The sequence below is a fragment of the Caloenas nicobarica genome, chromosome 19, assembly GCF_036013445.1.
Source record: "Caloenas nicobarica isolate bCalNic1 chromosome 19, bCalNic1.hap1, whole genome shotgun sequence".
Taxonomy (NCBI): Eukaryota; Metazoa; Chordata; class Aves; order Columbiformes; family Columbidae; genus Caloenas; species Caloenas nicobarica.
Window position 1 is genome coordinate 582,695 of NC_088263.1, and position 13,978 is coordinate 596,672.

The 13,978-nt window shown below is 50.1% G+C and overlaps 1 protein-coding gene across 1 annotated transcript in view; it reads right to left on the reverse strand.

Moving 5' to 3' along the window:
* Window positions 1-234: 234 nt before the first annotated feature.
* The window catches only part of LOC135996648 (dual specificity testis-specific protein kinase 2-like), a 28,814-nt gene continuing 15,070 nt past the window's right edge, over window positions 235-13,978 (reverse strand). The window contains exons 2-9 of the mRNA XM_065648790.1: window positions 11,957-12,156; window positions 7,775-7,896; window positions 7,584-7,632; window positions 5,996-6,145; window positions 3,938-4,111; window positions 3,270-3,353; window positions 2,099-2,185; window positions 235-719 (exon numbers count right to left, since the gene is read on the reverse strand). Of these exons, the coding sequence (XP_065504862.1) occupies window positions 618-719; window positions 2,099-2,185; window positions 3,270-3,353; window positions 3,938-4,111; window positions 5,996-6,145; window positions 7,584-7,632; window positions 7,775-7,896; window positions 11,957-12,145 (957 nt within the window). The 5' untranslated portion in view covers window positions 12,146-12,156 and the 3' untranslated portion in view covers window positions 235-617. The remainder of the gene's footprint in view (window positions 720-2,098; window positions 2,186-3,269; window positions 3,354-3,937; window positions 4,112-5,995; window positions 6,146-7,583; window positions 7,633-7,774; window positions 7,897-11,956; window positions 12,157-13,978) is intronic.

Here is a 13,978-nt window from a genome sequence, read left to right on the forward strand (position 1 = left end):
CTGCGAAATCTTGCTGGCTGCCTCTGAGCCTCGGTGCACCCAAGCGCAATGCCAGGAGACCCAGCCAGAGACCTCACAGAGCAGATCTGTTCCTGCAAGGCTGCCAGATGGGTGCCTTAAGGCTTTGAAATATAAGGTGACTCTGAGGCTCACCAAGTGCCCCAAAGCCCATCTCCTTCACACTGCACAGACTCCAGCCCCTCAAGAGGCGATTCCCCTAGGCCATGAGGATGGAGAAGGGAAGACCCTGGGTGTGGGGGGCATGGGGAAGCAGGAGAGCACGATGTTTCTGTCAGGGATTTGGAAAGCATCCGCAAGGGAATTTAGGTGCCTCCAGAATCATTTGCTTTTAACAAGCAAACAGACAAAGGTTGCTCAGTGTCGTAATTACATCTGTTAAAAATCTTACCTAGGGAAAATATACCCTTGCTAAGTCCCTTCTTCATTTTAACCATGTTTTCCATCCAAGAAATTAAATACAGAGACCATGATTAAATAAACACAAGTGCATCACTTAGCTCTTCCCTTCCCAGCTTTCCTTCTTCGCTCCTGACCCCCCAGACAGTTCATTTACAGTTCGAGTGATTCTCTGCCCAGCCTCACAGGAGGCAGGCAGCTCAGCCTGAAAGCTGATTGTCCCTCCAAGGCTCCAGGCTCTCCGCGACATCCTCCAGCTCCTCCAGGATTTCGGAGAAAGACGGCCTCTTAAATGCTTCTATCTGGAATGAGAAGGGAAAGCTGAAGAGGACACCCCAGACAGGAGGTGGGTGCTCTGCAGCAGCTCTGCTGGGTCCCCAAGGCCGAGCAACAGTATCCATCCATCATTAGCACTGGTCTGGGTCACACACCTGCTGGTGGAACCTTCTGCCATCACCCCTTGGTTATCCAGGCCCAGGCTGCTGCAAACAAGCAGCCACAAGACAGGTCCCGTGGTGCGGTACAGCTCAAGTATAGGCAGCGAGATGCTGAAAACAACCCTGACGTACCCTGACCTGGACAGAGTGTGGGAACTGCTCATCTGAGAACCCACCCAAATGGTGCAGGGGCAGGTGGTGTGCAGGGAAAGGCTGCAGGTAGGAACCAGGAGGGAGATGTATCTATCCCTGAGCTTTTTCTTGACAGTCAGGATCTAACTGTCTTGCCTCCCTGATGCAGCTCATCCTTAGTGAACTCTCATTGCCATCGGGGTGTACCCAAAATGAGGGACATGGCCTGGGGCACCGCCATCCCCCACCCGCACCGTGCCATCCCAGGGCTGCCCCCAAGGGCCATTTCTGGCAGAAGCTCGTTATTCTATCAGCTTGCATTAGGAAGCCACGCGTCAGATATACAAGACCTGAACACACATAAATGTAAGACAGCTGCTCACATGGATCATTCCTCTGATTCAGGGCAAGTTACTCAGAAAACCTCGAGACCCATGCAAGGATTTAATTCCATTTACTGCCTTGAACTTCTAGCAATTAGGTGCATTATGATCACCCACCTCCTCCACTCTCTGCCTGATTACTGCCTTTGTTTTCTCTTCCTTTCCGAGATTAACTTGGGTCCTTGCTTTCTCTCTGCTTGGCCTCCCGAGGCCTTGGGCAGCATGGGGAGGACCCCTAGTTTTCACCATTACCTTTTGTGCTAAAGCAAGAAAGGTTGAAGAGCTGTGCTCTGATGATATCTGTAACACCAAAGCTGGTGGCAGTGAGGCAGTGCCCTCCAGACAGGCTCAGTGGGTGCCTCTGCCGGCAGCCTGGCTTAGGGAGGGACTGGACATCACCACCAACCTGCTTCCCACTCTGGGGTTGACAGGCAAGGGAACAGACAAGACCTTGGGATGTGTAATACACAAACTAAACACTTCTCCTAGGGGCAGAACAGTTCGGTGGATGGAAGCATACCCAGGAAGATCTCATCACTCCACAGCTGAAGCGGCAGAGCCACTCATTTGCAGCTAGCACGTCTATGTGCTTGCACTGAGAGCAGCTCTCCAGGGTTCACAAAAATTTTGGTCTCTGTCACACAAGTGTGATGCAAATCCAACGAAACAAACAAACGGACACACACAAACAAAACAACAAACAAACAAACACATTAGCAAGAATCTCACCCGACAGCAGCTGGCAGCGAGGTCCATCAGCCGCTTGGGGCATTCACTGATCATCCCTTGGAAGGCAGCAACATCCAAGCCATAATCCTGTGAGGAAGGAGAAAAAGTATGTAGGAAAGCCTTCAGCTATAAATTCCTTTAAAAGCTCTCCATCCTCTTCAAGGTGCTAATGCACAAAATGCTCAGTGTTTAAAGCTTTTAGGGTCTCCATCATAGCTATTTTACTGATAGCTATGCAAAATTACTGGGGCAACATGAGCTCTGTCAGGACTGCACAGTTGGTGAACCACTAGCAGAGCTGTGAGACTGCAGCACCTTCTGCTTGCTCTGTGCTCTCCCTGTGGGGCACTATGTATCCTCCTGGAAAAGCTCAGACTAAGGCAATAAGAGACACAAAGGCAGACACCAGTAGAGGAACCATCACCAGGTGCTGAGTGGTGGCTGCTGAGGACAGGAACTGCAGATAATCTGGTGTTCTAACAGCAACTGAGAGTCGCAGGGGTCCAGCCAACAGTTTCCATAACTACAGCTTCATCCCTTCAGACTTCAGAGTCTCTGATATGTAATTCTCCTTCATCTTGTGAACACACATGGAGAGTTAGTGTCTGTTCAGTCTCACAGAAACATGGAACAATCTCTGGCCACTGCAGGTTCTTTGCACTGCTCCTTGGAAAGCAGCAATTTGCTGTTTTCCTGCTCAATTTTTCATCGCTATTCAGGATAAACTTTCCCTTCCCACTTTGTGGAAGGGAAATGTTGCAAATGTCGAAACAAAAAAGGCCATGTTTTTAGGGAAGACCACTGTTTCCACATGAACTGTGTATTAACTGCAACGTATTTGAAAATAAATGTTTGTGATGAAAATTGTGTCTAACCTGCCACTTCAAAAGAGAAGCTGAAATGTCAAAGTGAAATGAAATATTTGCAACTGAGGTCTTTAAACAGAAGTACTTCATCTCAAATTGTTGACCTAACAAAAGTTTTGAAACTATAGATGCACTGAACTCTTATGCACTGAAGATCTTGAGATCAGATTTTCTCATGGAAAAACCTCTCAAGATACCTGAGTGGGAACACATACACATGTGTACAGGCCTGTCTGGTCCAGAGAGAAGCCACAATCTGGTACCATAGACAAAACACCATTAGATTTGGCTGCAGGAATTGTTACCTTAGTCCTGGGAAGCACTTCAGGGTCAGCTGGGATCCTGCCCAGGATTTCACAGAGGACAATGCCAAAGGAAAACACATCCACCTGCAGAAGGGGTGGGAGAGCAGGAGGTGGGACAGAGCACGCACAGAAGTAAAGCATGAGAAAGGGGAGTACCAGTGACAATGCCTTTCCATTAGTTATGCAAAAGCCCATCAAAAAAGCCCATTGGAGATGGAGGCAGAAAACTCCTAAACTCCCTCTGGGCTTCTGAACGCCCTGAGAAACACCACAGCCCCACTTGGACTCCAGTCTCATCTTCAGGAAGTCTGGCCCTGTGCTCTTGTTCAGTGTGTCTGGTGCTTCTACCACAGTTCTGGCACCACCTGCCACAGGCTCACTGGGCTGTAACTCATCAACCTTCTTCCACAGAGAGACTTCACTGTGTTTGTCCATGGCAGCAATCCATTTCCCTGAAAGTTTAACTTAACAAGGCCACATAAGGAACTCCTAAGTTGCTAAGTGGAACACTATTAAGCAAAGGTCTGGGTAGCAGGGCAATGTTTCCTGGGGAAGGAGGGAAGAGCTCTTCTGCTGTTGGGACATGTCACCAGCAAGCAGAGGAGACATCTCGCACACTCAATCGGGAGCTCTGAGGCTGAGCAAGGAGCCGAGAAGCAGTGCCGTACCTTCCGGTCATAGGGCTCTCCCCGAAGCATCTCAGGAGCCATCCAGAAAGCAGATCCCACCAGAGACAGCTTCCTCTCCACATCCTTCACAGGCAGCTCCGTCACCTCCCTGGCCAGCCCGAAGTCAGTCACCAGCGCCTCGCGGCTCCGCGGAGTCAGTCGAATGAGGCAGTTCTGAAAGGAGCCCACGGGGCACGGCATGAGATGCCCAGTGAGGAGGGAAGGGCCTGGACACTTCACTGAGCAGCATCTCCCCAGCCCCCAGCCCCGCCTCGCTGTTACAGGCTCTCCCCTGCATCCTGGCGGCACACGGAGGGCGCAGGGCAGGCTCGGGATAGGCCAATCACATCTGAAGACAGGAAAAGTCCTTTGAAGATGTTGTTCAATGAACATGATGATCCACATCCTTTTATATGAAAGACACTTGAACGGCGCCTGTCAACTTTGTTCACCGTTCAGCCAAAGGCGGCAGGATCACAGCCACAGCCCTTCTCACTGCCCATGACCACACGTCTCTAACATGGCTTTCTGGAGAAATTCCCATAAAATTTTATCTTAAGGTTTCTCAAAACCCCAGCAATTTCAGCCTGTTCAGTTTCCCAGGGTTTCATCCTTAGCATCTGTTCCCAGGGAAAGTGAGCACATACACACTTCTCTATCTTCAGCCATCATCACTGCAAGCTTCCTAGGTTTCCCTGGAGAAGGATAAACCTCCTTCAGGGTTGAACCACCAAAGTGAGACAGAAGAGAGTGGCAGAGACCTTCAGCACTTTCCACAAGCAGATCTGGAAAGCTCCTGAGCTCATCAGTCACCAACAAATAGGAAATTACATCTCACCTGGCTTAGAAGCACACTGGCCAAGAAACCTGTGCTCAGAGTGAACCAGTCTCTTGCCTTGTCCTTGCCTGGTGTTTGCAATTTCATGGTTAGTAACCGAGCCAAGTAAACAGTTTGAGATTACTAAAGTGAGTTTCATTCTGGTGCTGATGTCTCTCAAGACCGTAATGCTTGACTGGTTTCCCCACTGTCAACCTTCATCAATATTTCAAGCTTCTCTTAAAAGCTCACAAAGCACCAACAAGAATGTCTTGTAAGAGATGCACCATGACCTATCCTGCATCAACTGCAAGGACTTGCAGGCTCCAGTTCCACAGATCACCAAGCCAGCCTCTGGTGTTCCCTGATACACATAAGGTCCAGGCTGGTGGCAAACCCCTCAGCTCCCATTCCCTGTGATATCATGGACATGCTGCAGCTCCAGCTGCAGTTTGGATAGTTTTGCCCAAGAGAGATCAACAAAGCACAGTCTCACCATGTTCCTACTGCCACACCAGTGGCAGAGGAAGAGCCACGTCAAAGCCTGTCCCCATGGACAAACCTGAGAGTGCCAAAGCCCCAGCTGCTGTTCCTGCCCCATCAAGCAGCAAGAGCCCATGCCTAGGAAAGCAGCCTCCCAACCAGAGGGCCAATACACCAGGAACATGACGTGCCTCTGGGCCTCCAGCTGACAGTCTTCACAGCTGGCACACTGGCAGGGTGTGAAACCCATGGAGGTGACCATCCTAAAATTGGTGACCTGGACCCTCTGGATCAAGGAGGAACAACTTCCCTGCACTTGAGTTAGGAGACACACATCTACGGAGCTCTGCTGGTGCTCTGCAAACAGACAGGGACCATCTCACACAGCCGTTGCTCCCAGAGCCCATGACCATCTCCTGGTAGCAACAACATCCTTCTTGCTGTGAGCAGGAAAGGAAGCCTCTAAATGTGGCAGAGCTTTTCCTGCAATGATAGGCAAAGAAAACCATGTGCAATCCTGCATGCATTTCCATCTGGTTTCTTTTCTGACAACAACAGCCCTCAGAGCAATAAACTTTTCTCTCTGTCTGGGTCTCCTGCTTGGCAAGCTTCCTTGACTGCACAGGGATTAACCTGGAGAAGAGGATCAGCGCGAGGCCTGAGGCCTCCTGGTTACAGCCCTAAGGGGTCCCTGTCCAGTCCCATAGCACAGTTGCCTTCAGCAGTCTGGGGGTGCCATCCCCTTTCCAGCTGCCTACCTTGGAGTTGAGATCTCGGTGGTAGATATTCTTGGAGTGCAGGTAGATCATTCCTCTGGTGATGTCTGAAGCTAAGTCCACTTTTTCCTTCCACATCAAAGCAACGTCTTTGCAGGCCAGGAGCTCCTCCAGGCAACCCCCATTCACATACTGTGAAGAGAAACATAAAGCGGGCGGCTGTGCAGCTGGCACAGGGTCCCCTGGAGCTTCCCAGGTGCTGAACCCTCCCTCGCCAACCCCGGAGCCCCTCTGTTGGGATGCAGGTTGGGAATGACACCTCACATAGGGGCCCCTGTGTGGGTACAAATACCCCTCCTGGCACAGCAAGTCACTGCTGGTCTCTGGGCTTTGCCCCACTGAGGGACAGCGGTATAAGCCAGTTATGGTCCTCACTCAAAGGCAGTGAACTAGAGGCAAAAAGCCTGGCTGCAGCTCAGTGAATGCGTTCTGCCACTGGCAGTGTAGGAGCAAGGTGACACCTCCCCGGTACCAGCCCAGGCTTTTCCATTAGACCACACCATCAATCCAGAACCACCCTGGAGGTCCTGCCACTCTCCATCTACTTTACTTTTATGCTGGCTTGACTGAATATGGGTTAATTTTCTTTGTGCAGTTAGAAACCTTGCTTTTCCATAGCTAGCAAGCTCATTATTCAGACTTAGTTTGAGAACAAGAGATAACAGCCCAGCACAGAGTTAATGTTTTGAATTGCTCTGCTCTGAGAGCCAAGGACACTCTGAGCTCTGCCCACAGGTGTGAGGCAGCGAGGAAGGGGATGGAAGGGGCAGAGATTGACTGACACCCAGACTGATCAATAAGAGTGTTCCAGCCCATTAGCGTCACGCTCCAGATTTAAGAGTGGGGCCTTCTGGTTTCTCATCCCCTTTTCTCTTGCTCTTCTGCTCCTCTCACTCTCTCTGGGGCGCAGCCAGGGGAGTGTTTGGTGTGGGATGTTTAGTTTGGTTTTTGGCTGTTTTGCAGAGGCCTCTGAGCCTTTCTGCCTTTTTCCTCCCTTCTCTCTCTCTGGGATCGGCTGTGGGACCAGGTGCCATTTCCTGGGACTGGCTGCTCTGTGTGTTCACGAGGAATTGCCTTGAGTATCTTTTATTTCTATTTTATATATATTTTTACTAGTAGTGTATTAGTATTTTGTTATTTTATTGAACTGTGTTTATCTCAATCCAAGTTTCTCCCCTTCCCTATGAGGGGGACAGGGGAGAGGGTCAGTGAGCGGCTATGGTGGTTGTATTGCCAGCGCGGGTTAAACCATGACAACTTTCTACTCCTGCCCTCCATACCTGGCTCCTCTTCTCCCCACCAGCTGGCCCATTCTGGCGCTTTGGTGGTACCAAGCCAACCTGAGACACTTTTTGGCTCTCCTGCCTGAATCTCATGGCCCTGCAGTAACTATGCCCCACTCCAGCTGTTTACCAGCTGTGGGGCAGAAAGGACCAGAAGCCGCTCCAAGGCAATCTTGCTAGTCGAGAGCCATTCAGTGGTGCATGAGTCAGAGAGGCGCAGATATGCATTACAGGTTGTCTGCCATCCTCCCTGCCTACAGCACGCTTACAAGCAGGAAAATCTTTACCTCCAGAATGGGGTACAGCTTGTCATCTTTCACACATATCCCAAGGTACCTAAGCAGAACACATAAAAAAAAAAAAAGAAGCCATCAATGTTCACCTCAATTCCTCATTGAAGAACTGCCTTAGAGACACCAAGCCAACTCCAGCCCCTGCCAGCCAGTGCCCACTGCTCATGGCTGACGGATGTGCCCACCTGACGATGTTGGGGTGGGACAGCTTCTGCAGTAGGCTGATCTCACGCACAATCACCTCTTGGTCCACGTCGTTCTTGTAGATCTTCACCACCATCACTTTACAAGAAGCAGGCTGGGTCACCTGGAGCCAAGGTTGGAGCAGGACATCTCAGCTTCCAGAGGTCTGCCAGCCCCTTTGGACAGCAGCATCCCTTCTCAGTCAAATCTTATTTTCCTGCTGCCCAGGGCTTTGCACAGCCATTTGCACAAGTGCAAAGTGCTGTCCCTTCCATATAAGCTCCACTCCAGTGATGCCTGCCTGGGTGGCTGGGCACAGCTAAGTCCCTCCTGTCCCAACACATCACAACACTCTCTGCCAAAATTTGTGTGTTTCTTGGGCTGGTGCAGTTTCTCAGACCACACTGGGTTATCGCAGAGCTAATCTTCTCTTCTCCAATGTGTTGCATTCATCGTCCATTCCCAACCACAGCCTTCCCCACCTCTCGATCCCTCCTTCCTATCTGGGTCTGATGACTCTGCAAGGCTGTTGGCCACACTCCTCATCCCCAATGCCTTCTGCACCCCTGCCCATGGCCAGCTCCCCTCCACTCAGGCTCTGCCAGACAGACACAACAAAGAAAGTACAGAGCCAGTTTATCTCTCCCTCACATCCCAGGATGGAGGTTCCGTGTCTGCTACACAGCTCTGTGCTAAACTGAACCTCTGCGATGGTTCACTCCTGGGGCTTCCCCTGGGCAGAGGTACTGGAAGCTGAAGAACAGAAAACAAAATTATTTTCCCCACCTTACAACAGCGAACAGATTGAGCAAGCATCTTTAGGAGGAAATTTGCTGGCCCCTGTGCAGGCCCCAGGGTTGGGTGGTACGGAACGCGGGGTTTCATGCAGGCCGCAAGGACATGCGTGGGTCCCCGGGCTCTCAGCACTGACAGGACCATCCAGGGCCCCTGCACTGCAGTTCATGTCATCTGGGTTGATAATCAAATAGCAGTTTCCAGAACAAATCAAAGAGCATTGTGGTACTTTAAAATTTCCACCCTCAGTTAACGTCTGTTTTAAGGAGGCTCGTATCAGGGGTGGCCCACACTGACGTCCTGACAGGTCTGCCAAGGCTAGCAGAGAATCCAGACAAGTTTATCTCATTTTGAGGTTTGTTGAGTTTAGTTTGGTTTTTTTAAGGCAAAAATAGTTTAGACACGGCATGAGCTGGCTTAAGAGCAGCACTCTGAGTCCCAAAGTCACCCCTTGCTCTCTGCGGTAGTCACTTTACGGAGAAGGTTACTAGCCCTGGTGAGGAGAACAAAGAGCTGCATGTAAGACCCAGCTGGGCTGGAAGGAGAGAAAGGTTCATTATAATCAGAGTCACAGAACAACCTGTCTTGGGAGTAACATGAACTTCCCTTCTGAAGGAATGCAACCTGACAGTTGATGTTGCCGCTGGAATAACTCTGCCTCTCTACTCGAGCAGGTTGGAAGGAAGCCAGGGCTCCGACACCCTCACCTGATGGGACTTCATAACTACGGACTGTGGGTCACTACCAGATGTAACTGATTATCATCTGTAATTGCACAGATGTAAATATAAGAGGTGCTATCAGTCATCATTGCCCAAAGACTGTGAGTGCCCTTGTGCCCAGGACAGAGTACAGGGAGCAGCTGAAAACTAGAAGACCTGAAAAACTTTCAGAAGAGCTAATACTGTGTTTCAGTGAGACATCTGCACAAAGTCTGGTGGAGCCACTGAGCTACACTGAGCTTCCAGGTGAGGTTGCACGTCCCAGCAGAACACCAGCGGAGTTCACAAACACTGCCTGGGCCGGTGGAGTCGGTGAGAGCTGAAGGAGTTCTTGTCCACAAGGCAATGCAAAGTCCAGCCTGGTCTTGCAAAGAAATGACTGAAAAAGAAGGGTATACCCACACCCAAAAAAAAGTAGTGGGAGAGGTGGGCAAAGGCAATGGGCTCAGAAGGTCTCTTCCAAGACCACAGGCCCTCAGACTTTGCTCTGGCCGACATGGAGCAGCCCTTGGTCTGCTCTGAATCACATAAAGTGCCCAGTTTTGTCCTGGATCAGAGTGAGAACCAGGGAAGTGCAGAGGGACCTCCAAGGCATTCTCATTTCACACTAACGAGTGACGAGTAAAGAGCTGGTGTCAGCCTTAAGTGGAGAAATGTGAAAATTTTGCACTGGAAACTGCAGAAAGACACACAGTGGGACTGTGCTTCTTAATGTGTGTGCAGCATTTTGAGGGCCAACAGAGAAAGAGGTTGCTCAGAGGCTCCCTTTGGGCAGTGCCTTAGACCAGCCTCAGAAAAAATGAAGTCACATTGCATTTCTCTCCTGCTTTTGAGCACCTCAGGACCCTACGTATGAGAGAGCTGCCCATGAAAGCAGCTTTGTGATTTCCCCAGGAGAAACTTGAATAGTTTCTTATTGCACATCAAAAAACTAAGGCAGAAAAAGAGGGAAAAATACCTTGTGCCCAGGGCATGCAACACACAACCCACAGTGCAGAAGGCTGTGCCCAGACCTCTTGAGTCTGAGTCACCAAGTAGAACCAAGTGAAACCTCCTTCTTCAGCCTACCCACATATAACAACTCCTGAGAATGGGCTTAACAGAAGGACAAAGGACGGCAAAAGCAGGCAGCCAGCACTTCAGGGAGTCTATGTCCTTGCTGTGGAAGTGCGTTGGAAGACAGCATCTGTTGGCAAAGAGCTTCAAAGGACCATCACCAGTGATGCTTCGCAGCAGGAGTGCTGCTGTTCAGGGCTACCAGTCCACAGGCTACTGGCTAACCCAAGAGAAGAGGACCATGAGTCATCCGAGCACTCGATTACAGTCACACTCAATTTCTCAGACAAATGTCAAGTACCCACAGGGGACTGTCCTTGCCCCAAGTCCTCCTCTGCTGACTTCTTACCATTTGATCCATAGCGTTTCATTCAAACTTCATTTTGTTTGCATTTCTTTTTCTGCTTCTACTTCAAGAAATTATTTCATTTGCATGCAAGATCTGTGTCTCCAGCCTGCCAATTGCTGGAATTTCATTCAGTGCCAGGGCAGGAGGAAAATGACACATATGGAGGAAACAGCAACTGTTACTATGAAAAGCCGCTAGATAAAGGAAAAAGAAGGCAGTGGCAACAACATGCTGCATAGGCATAGAAAGCACTTACTAGAAGGAAAGCTGTGTTGGGGAGAGGTATTTGTCATGTATTGCTCCAGTCTGCAAAGAGAGGCCATAGACCTTTGGCTGGAGATTCCCCCTGAACAGCTTTAGTGTACTGTCCCTGGACCTGAAGTTCACCCAAAGGCTTTATCACAGCACCAAGACCAGATGCAGTAGAGGACGAGACAGACTGTTGAGAAAGCAATGTGTGTTTATCCAACTTGCATGTTTTCTGCAGCTGCATGTTCCAGAAGCAGCATTGGAGGGGGAGCAAAGAGCAGCATCCTGGATCCTGTGCTTGCTCAGAGAGGGTTAAACAAACTCCCACAACAGTGGAGCTTGGAGCAACAAGTGACTCACAACAGTGAGAAAAGCAGGTTTGCTTTGGTGACACGCCATCTACATCATGCACTGGCTCAGAGGGAGCCACGGGTCCCCTGACATTAAGGCAGCAGAGGCAGAAGTGGACGGACCAGCAGCCTGTCCTAGCGTGATGCCGCCCCAGGTCCCCTGCTCTTTTCCAGCATCACCGTAACACAGGGCAGAAACCAGGGAGGGGTGATGGCGCTGGGGTCCCCACAGGGTGTGGGTGGCAGGTATTCTGGGAGACACACACAGCTTAAATTTACATTCTTTTTCCCTATATATTTTGCTACAGTTTTGACAGCAAAACCTGCACAGAGCATAAATATCCCCTAATCTCATCCAATACCCAGTTTAGCTCCCTGACAAGCCTGTTGTATGGCTAGATGACAGTATCAATGAACACTGATTGATCGAGTCCTCCCATCTCCTTTTTCACTACGGAAGGGGACATGTACATCAAAGGCTCTGTGCTAGGTGCACAGAGGGGAGTGTCCTTTCCCTCTCTCACCCCGTCCCACCAGCCAGAATAAGCTGAGAGGTGTGAAGATGAGGAAATAAGCTCAGGCACAAGCTCCTCAGGTGAGGCACCATCTACACAGCCTCAGCTGCTGTCACACAGGTCACAGGCTGCCTGCGTGTCAGTTTACCTTGTACACCTTGGAGAAGAAGCCACTGCCTATCAGCTCGGCGTTGAAGTTTTCCCAGAACTCTAGCTTCCTGACAGCCGTGCGCAACCTCTGCCAGCGGTCCACCTGGTAGTAGGTGTCGGACGACTCACCGTAGTACTGCGTGGGGCCGGAGGGCTCCGGTACGATCAGCCCTGCCTCGCACATCATGGGGACGGCAGCTGAAACACAGTGAACTTCATAGTGAGCCAACAGTAGCATTTGGACATCAAACAAATACCTGCACTAGAAACCAGGACTGGACAAAGCCTCAGGAATAGAGGGAGAGGAGACAACGCAACAAGATGGGTCTTATGAGGAGTGGTTGAGGGAACTGGGGCTGTTTAGCCTGGAGAACAGGAGCTGAGGGGAAACCTTCTGATCTCTGAACTACCTGAAAGGAGCTTGGACCATGGAGGGTGTTGGTCTCATCTCCCAAGTAGTAAGGGATAGGATGAGAGGAAATGGCCTCAAGTTGCGCCAGGAGAGATTTAGATTGGATATTAGGAACAATTTCTTCCCCAAAGGGCTGTCAGGCACTGGAACAGGCTGCCCAGGGCAGTGGTGGAGTCACCATCCCTGGAGGGGTTTAAAAGGTGTTTCGATGAGGTTCTTAGGGACATGGGTTAGTGCAAGAGTTAGGTTAGGTTATGGCTGGACTCGATGATCCTGATGGTCTCTTCCAACTGAAATGACTCTACAATTCTAAGATGATGCAACCTGCAGCACACGTTGCACTGGAAGCATCCATGGCACTGTCTCCTGGATAACTCACCCCGGGTCCAGGCCTGCCTTATGCAGATTGTATGTGGACTTCTTTAGACTAGGACCTAAAAATGTCAAATTAGCACATAATCACTCATACGTTCTAAAGGTTTACAATAGATAGGATGTATTACCTTCAACACGATAGTGCAGCCCAGGAAAAGTCAAGGGGACTGTCTTGCTTAGCCAGCTTATGTTGGGTTAAAAGCAGCTGTCTAAATTGGGCTTTTAGCACAGGTCACATGCCACATACTAATGCCACATCCACTACCCCAGAGCTCTAGACAGGGCTTAGCTCCTATTGCAGACAGAGGGTCATGGCTGGAGTGTGCTAGCAAGAAACAACCTCAAAAGGGTCCTCACTTGGCAGATGCCTACAGTTCATTACAAACCCTAAAGAATCACAGAACAAGGAAATGCCCCAGCAACCCTCCTCCTGTCTGTGTATCCCAAATTTGACCCCAAGCTCCATGTATCTCCGCTAAATTGTCTTCTTTTTCCACTGCTCTGATTCTCATACTTCCCTTTCCAGTCCCCTCCCTCTGTTCCCCCTTTTATAGCATCACTTGCCTCCAGTTATTAATATTTCTAAAAATGCAGGGAAAGCAAATCCAGTGGAAAATGGGCCTCTGACACTGAGTGAGGTGAATAAGGCACCTGTTTCTGGATAACTGTAAACAACTGTTGGTACACAACAAAGCTGTCTGAGCACCTTCCACTCACAATATGTGCTTAGATTCCTGGGGGCTGGTGAGCTGCTTTTCTAGATTGCAACCAGATGAAATAAGAGTCAACAAAGATGAGCAAAGGTAAGCTCTGCCCTCCCTAGGTTTCTATCTTAGGTCTTTCACCAAACAAGGAGCTGTATCAGCATCCCTTGATCCCGTAGGTTATTTCATGGCTGCTTTTCTTCTACAGGGTGAGGCAAAATCTGCACTGAGACACATACAAAATATTTGCACTGGCCACCTCATCACCTACAGTCCAGCCGAGATCCAAAGAGAGAGCTACCAAACGTGGGCAGAGAGATGTGATGCAGGGCTGAGCAGGACAGGAGGAGCCGAGGGCTGGGACACGGGACAGGCAGACAGTGCTGAGCAGGGCAGGATCCCTGACACCAACAGCAGGCAAGCTCCAGGCTGAAACTCAGGGAGCTACAACGCAGGGGAACAGCAGCGTGGACTTGTGAAAGCAGCCAGATGGCGAAGCTGCCACCAGAGGACAGTACCACACAGACTG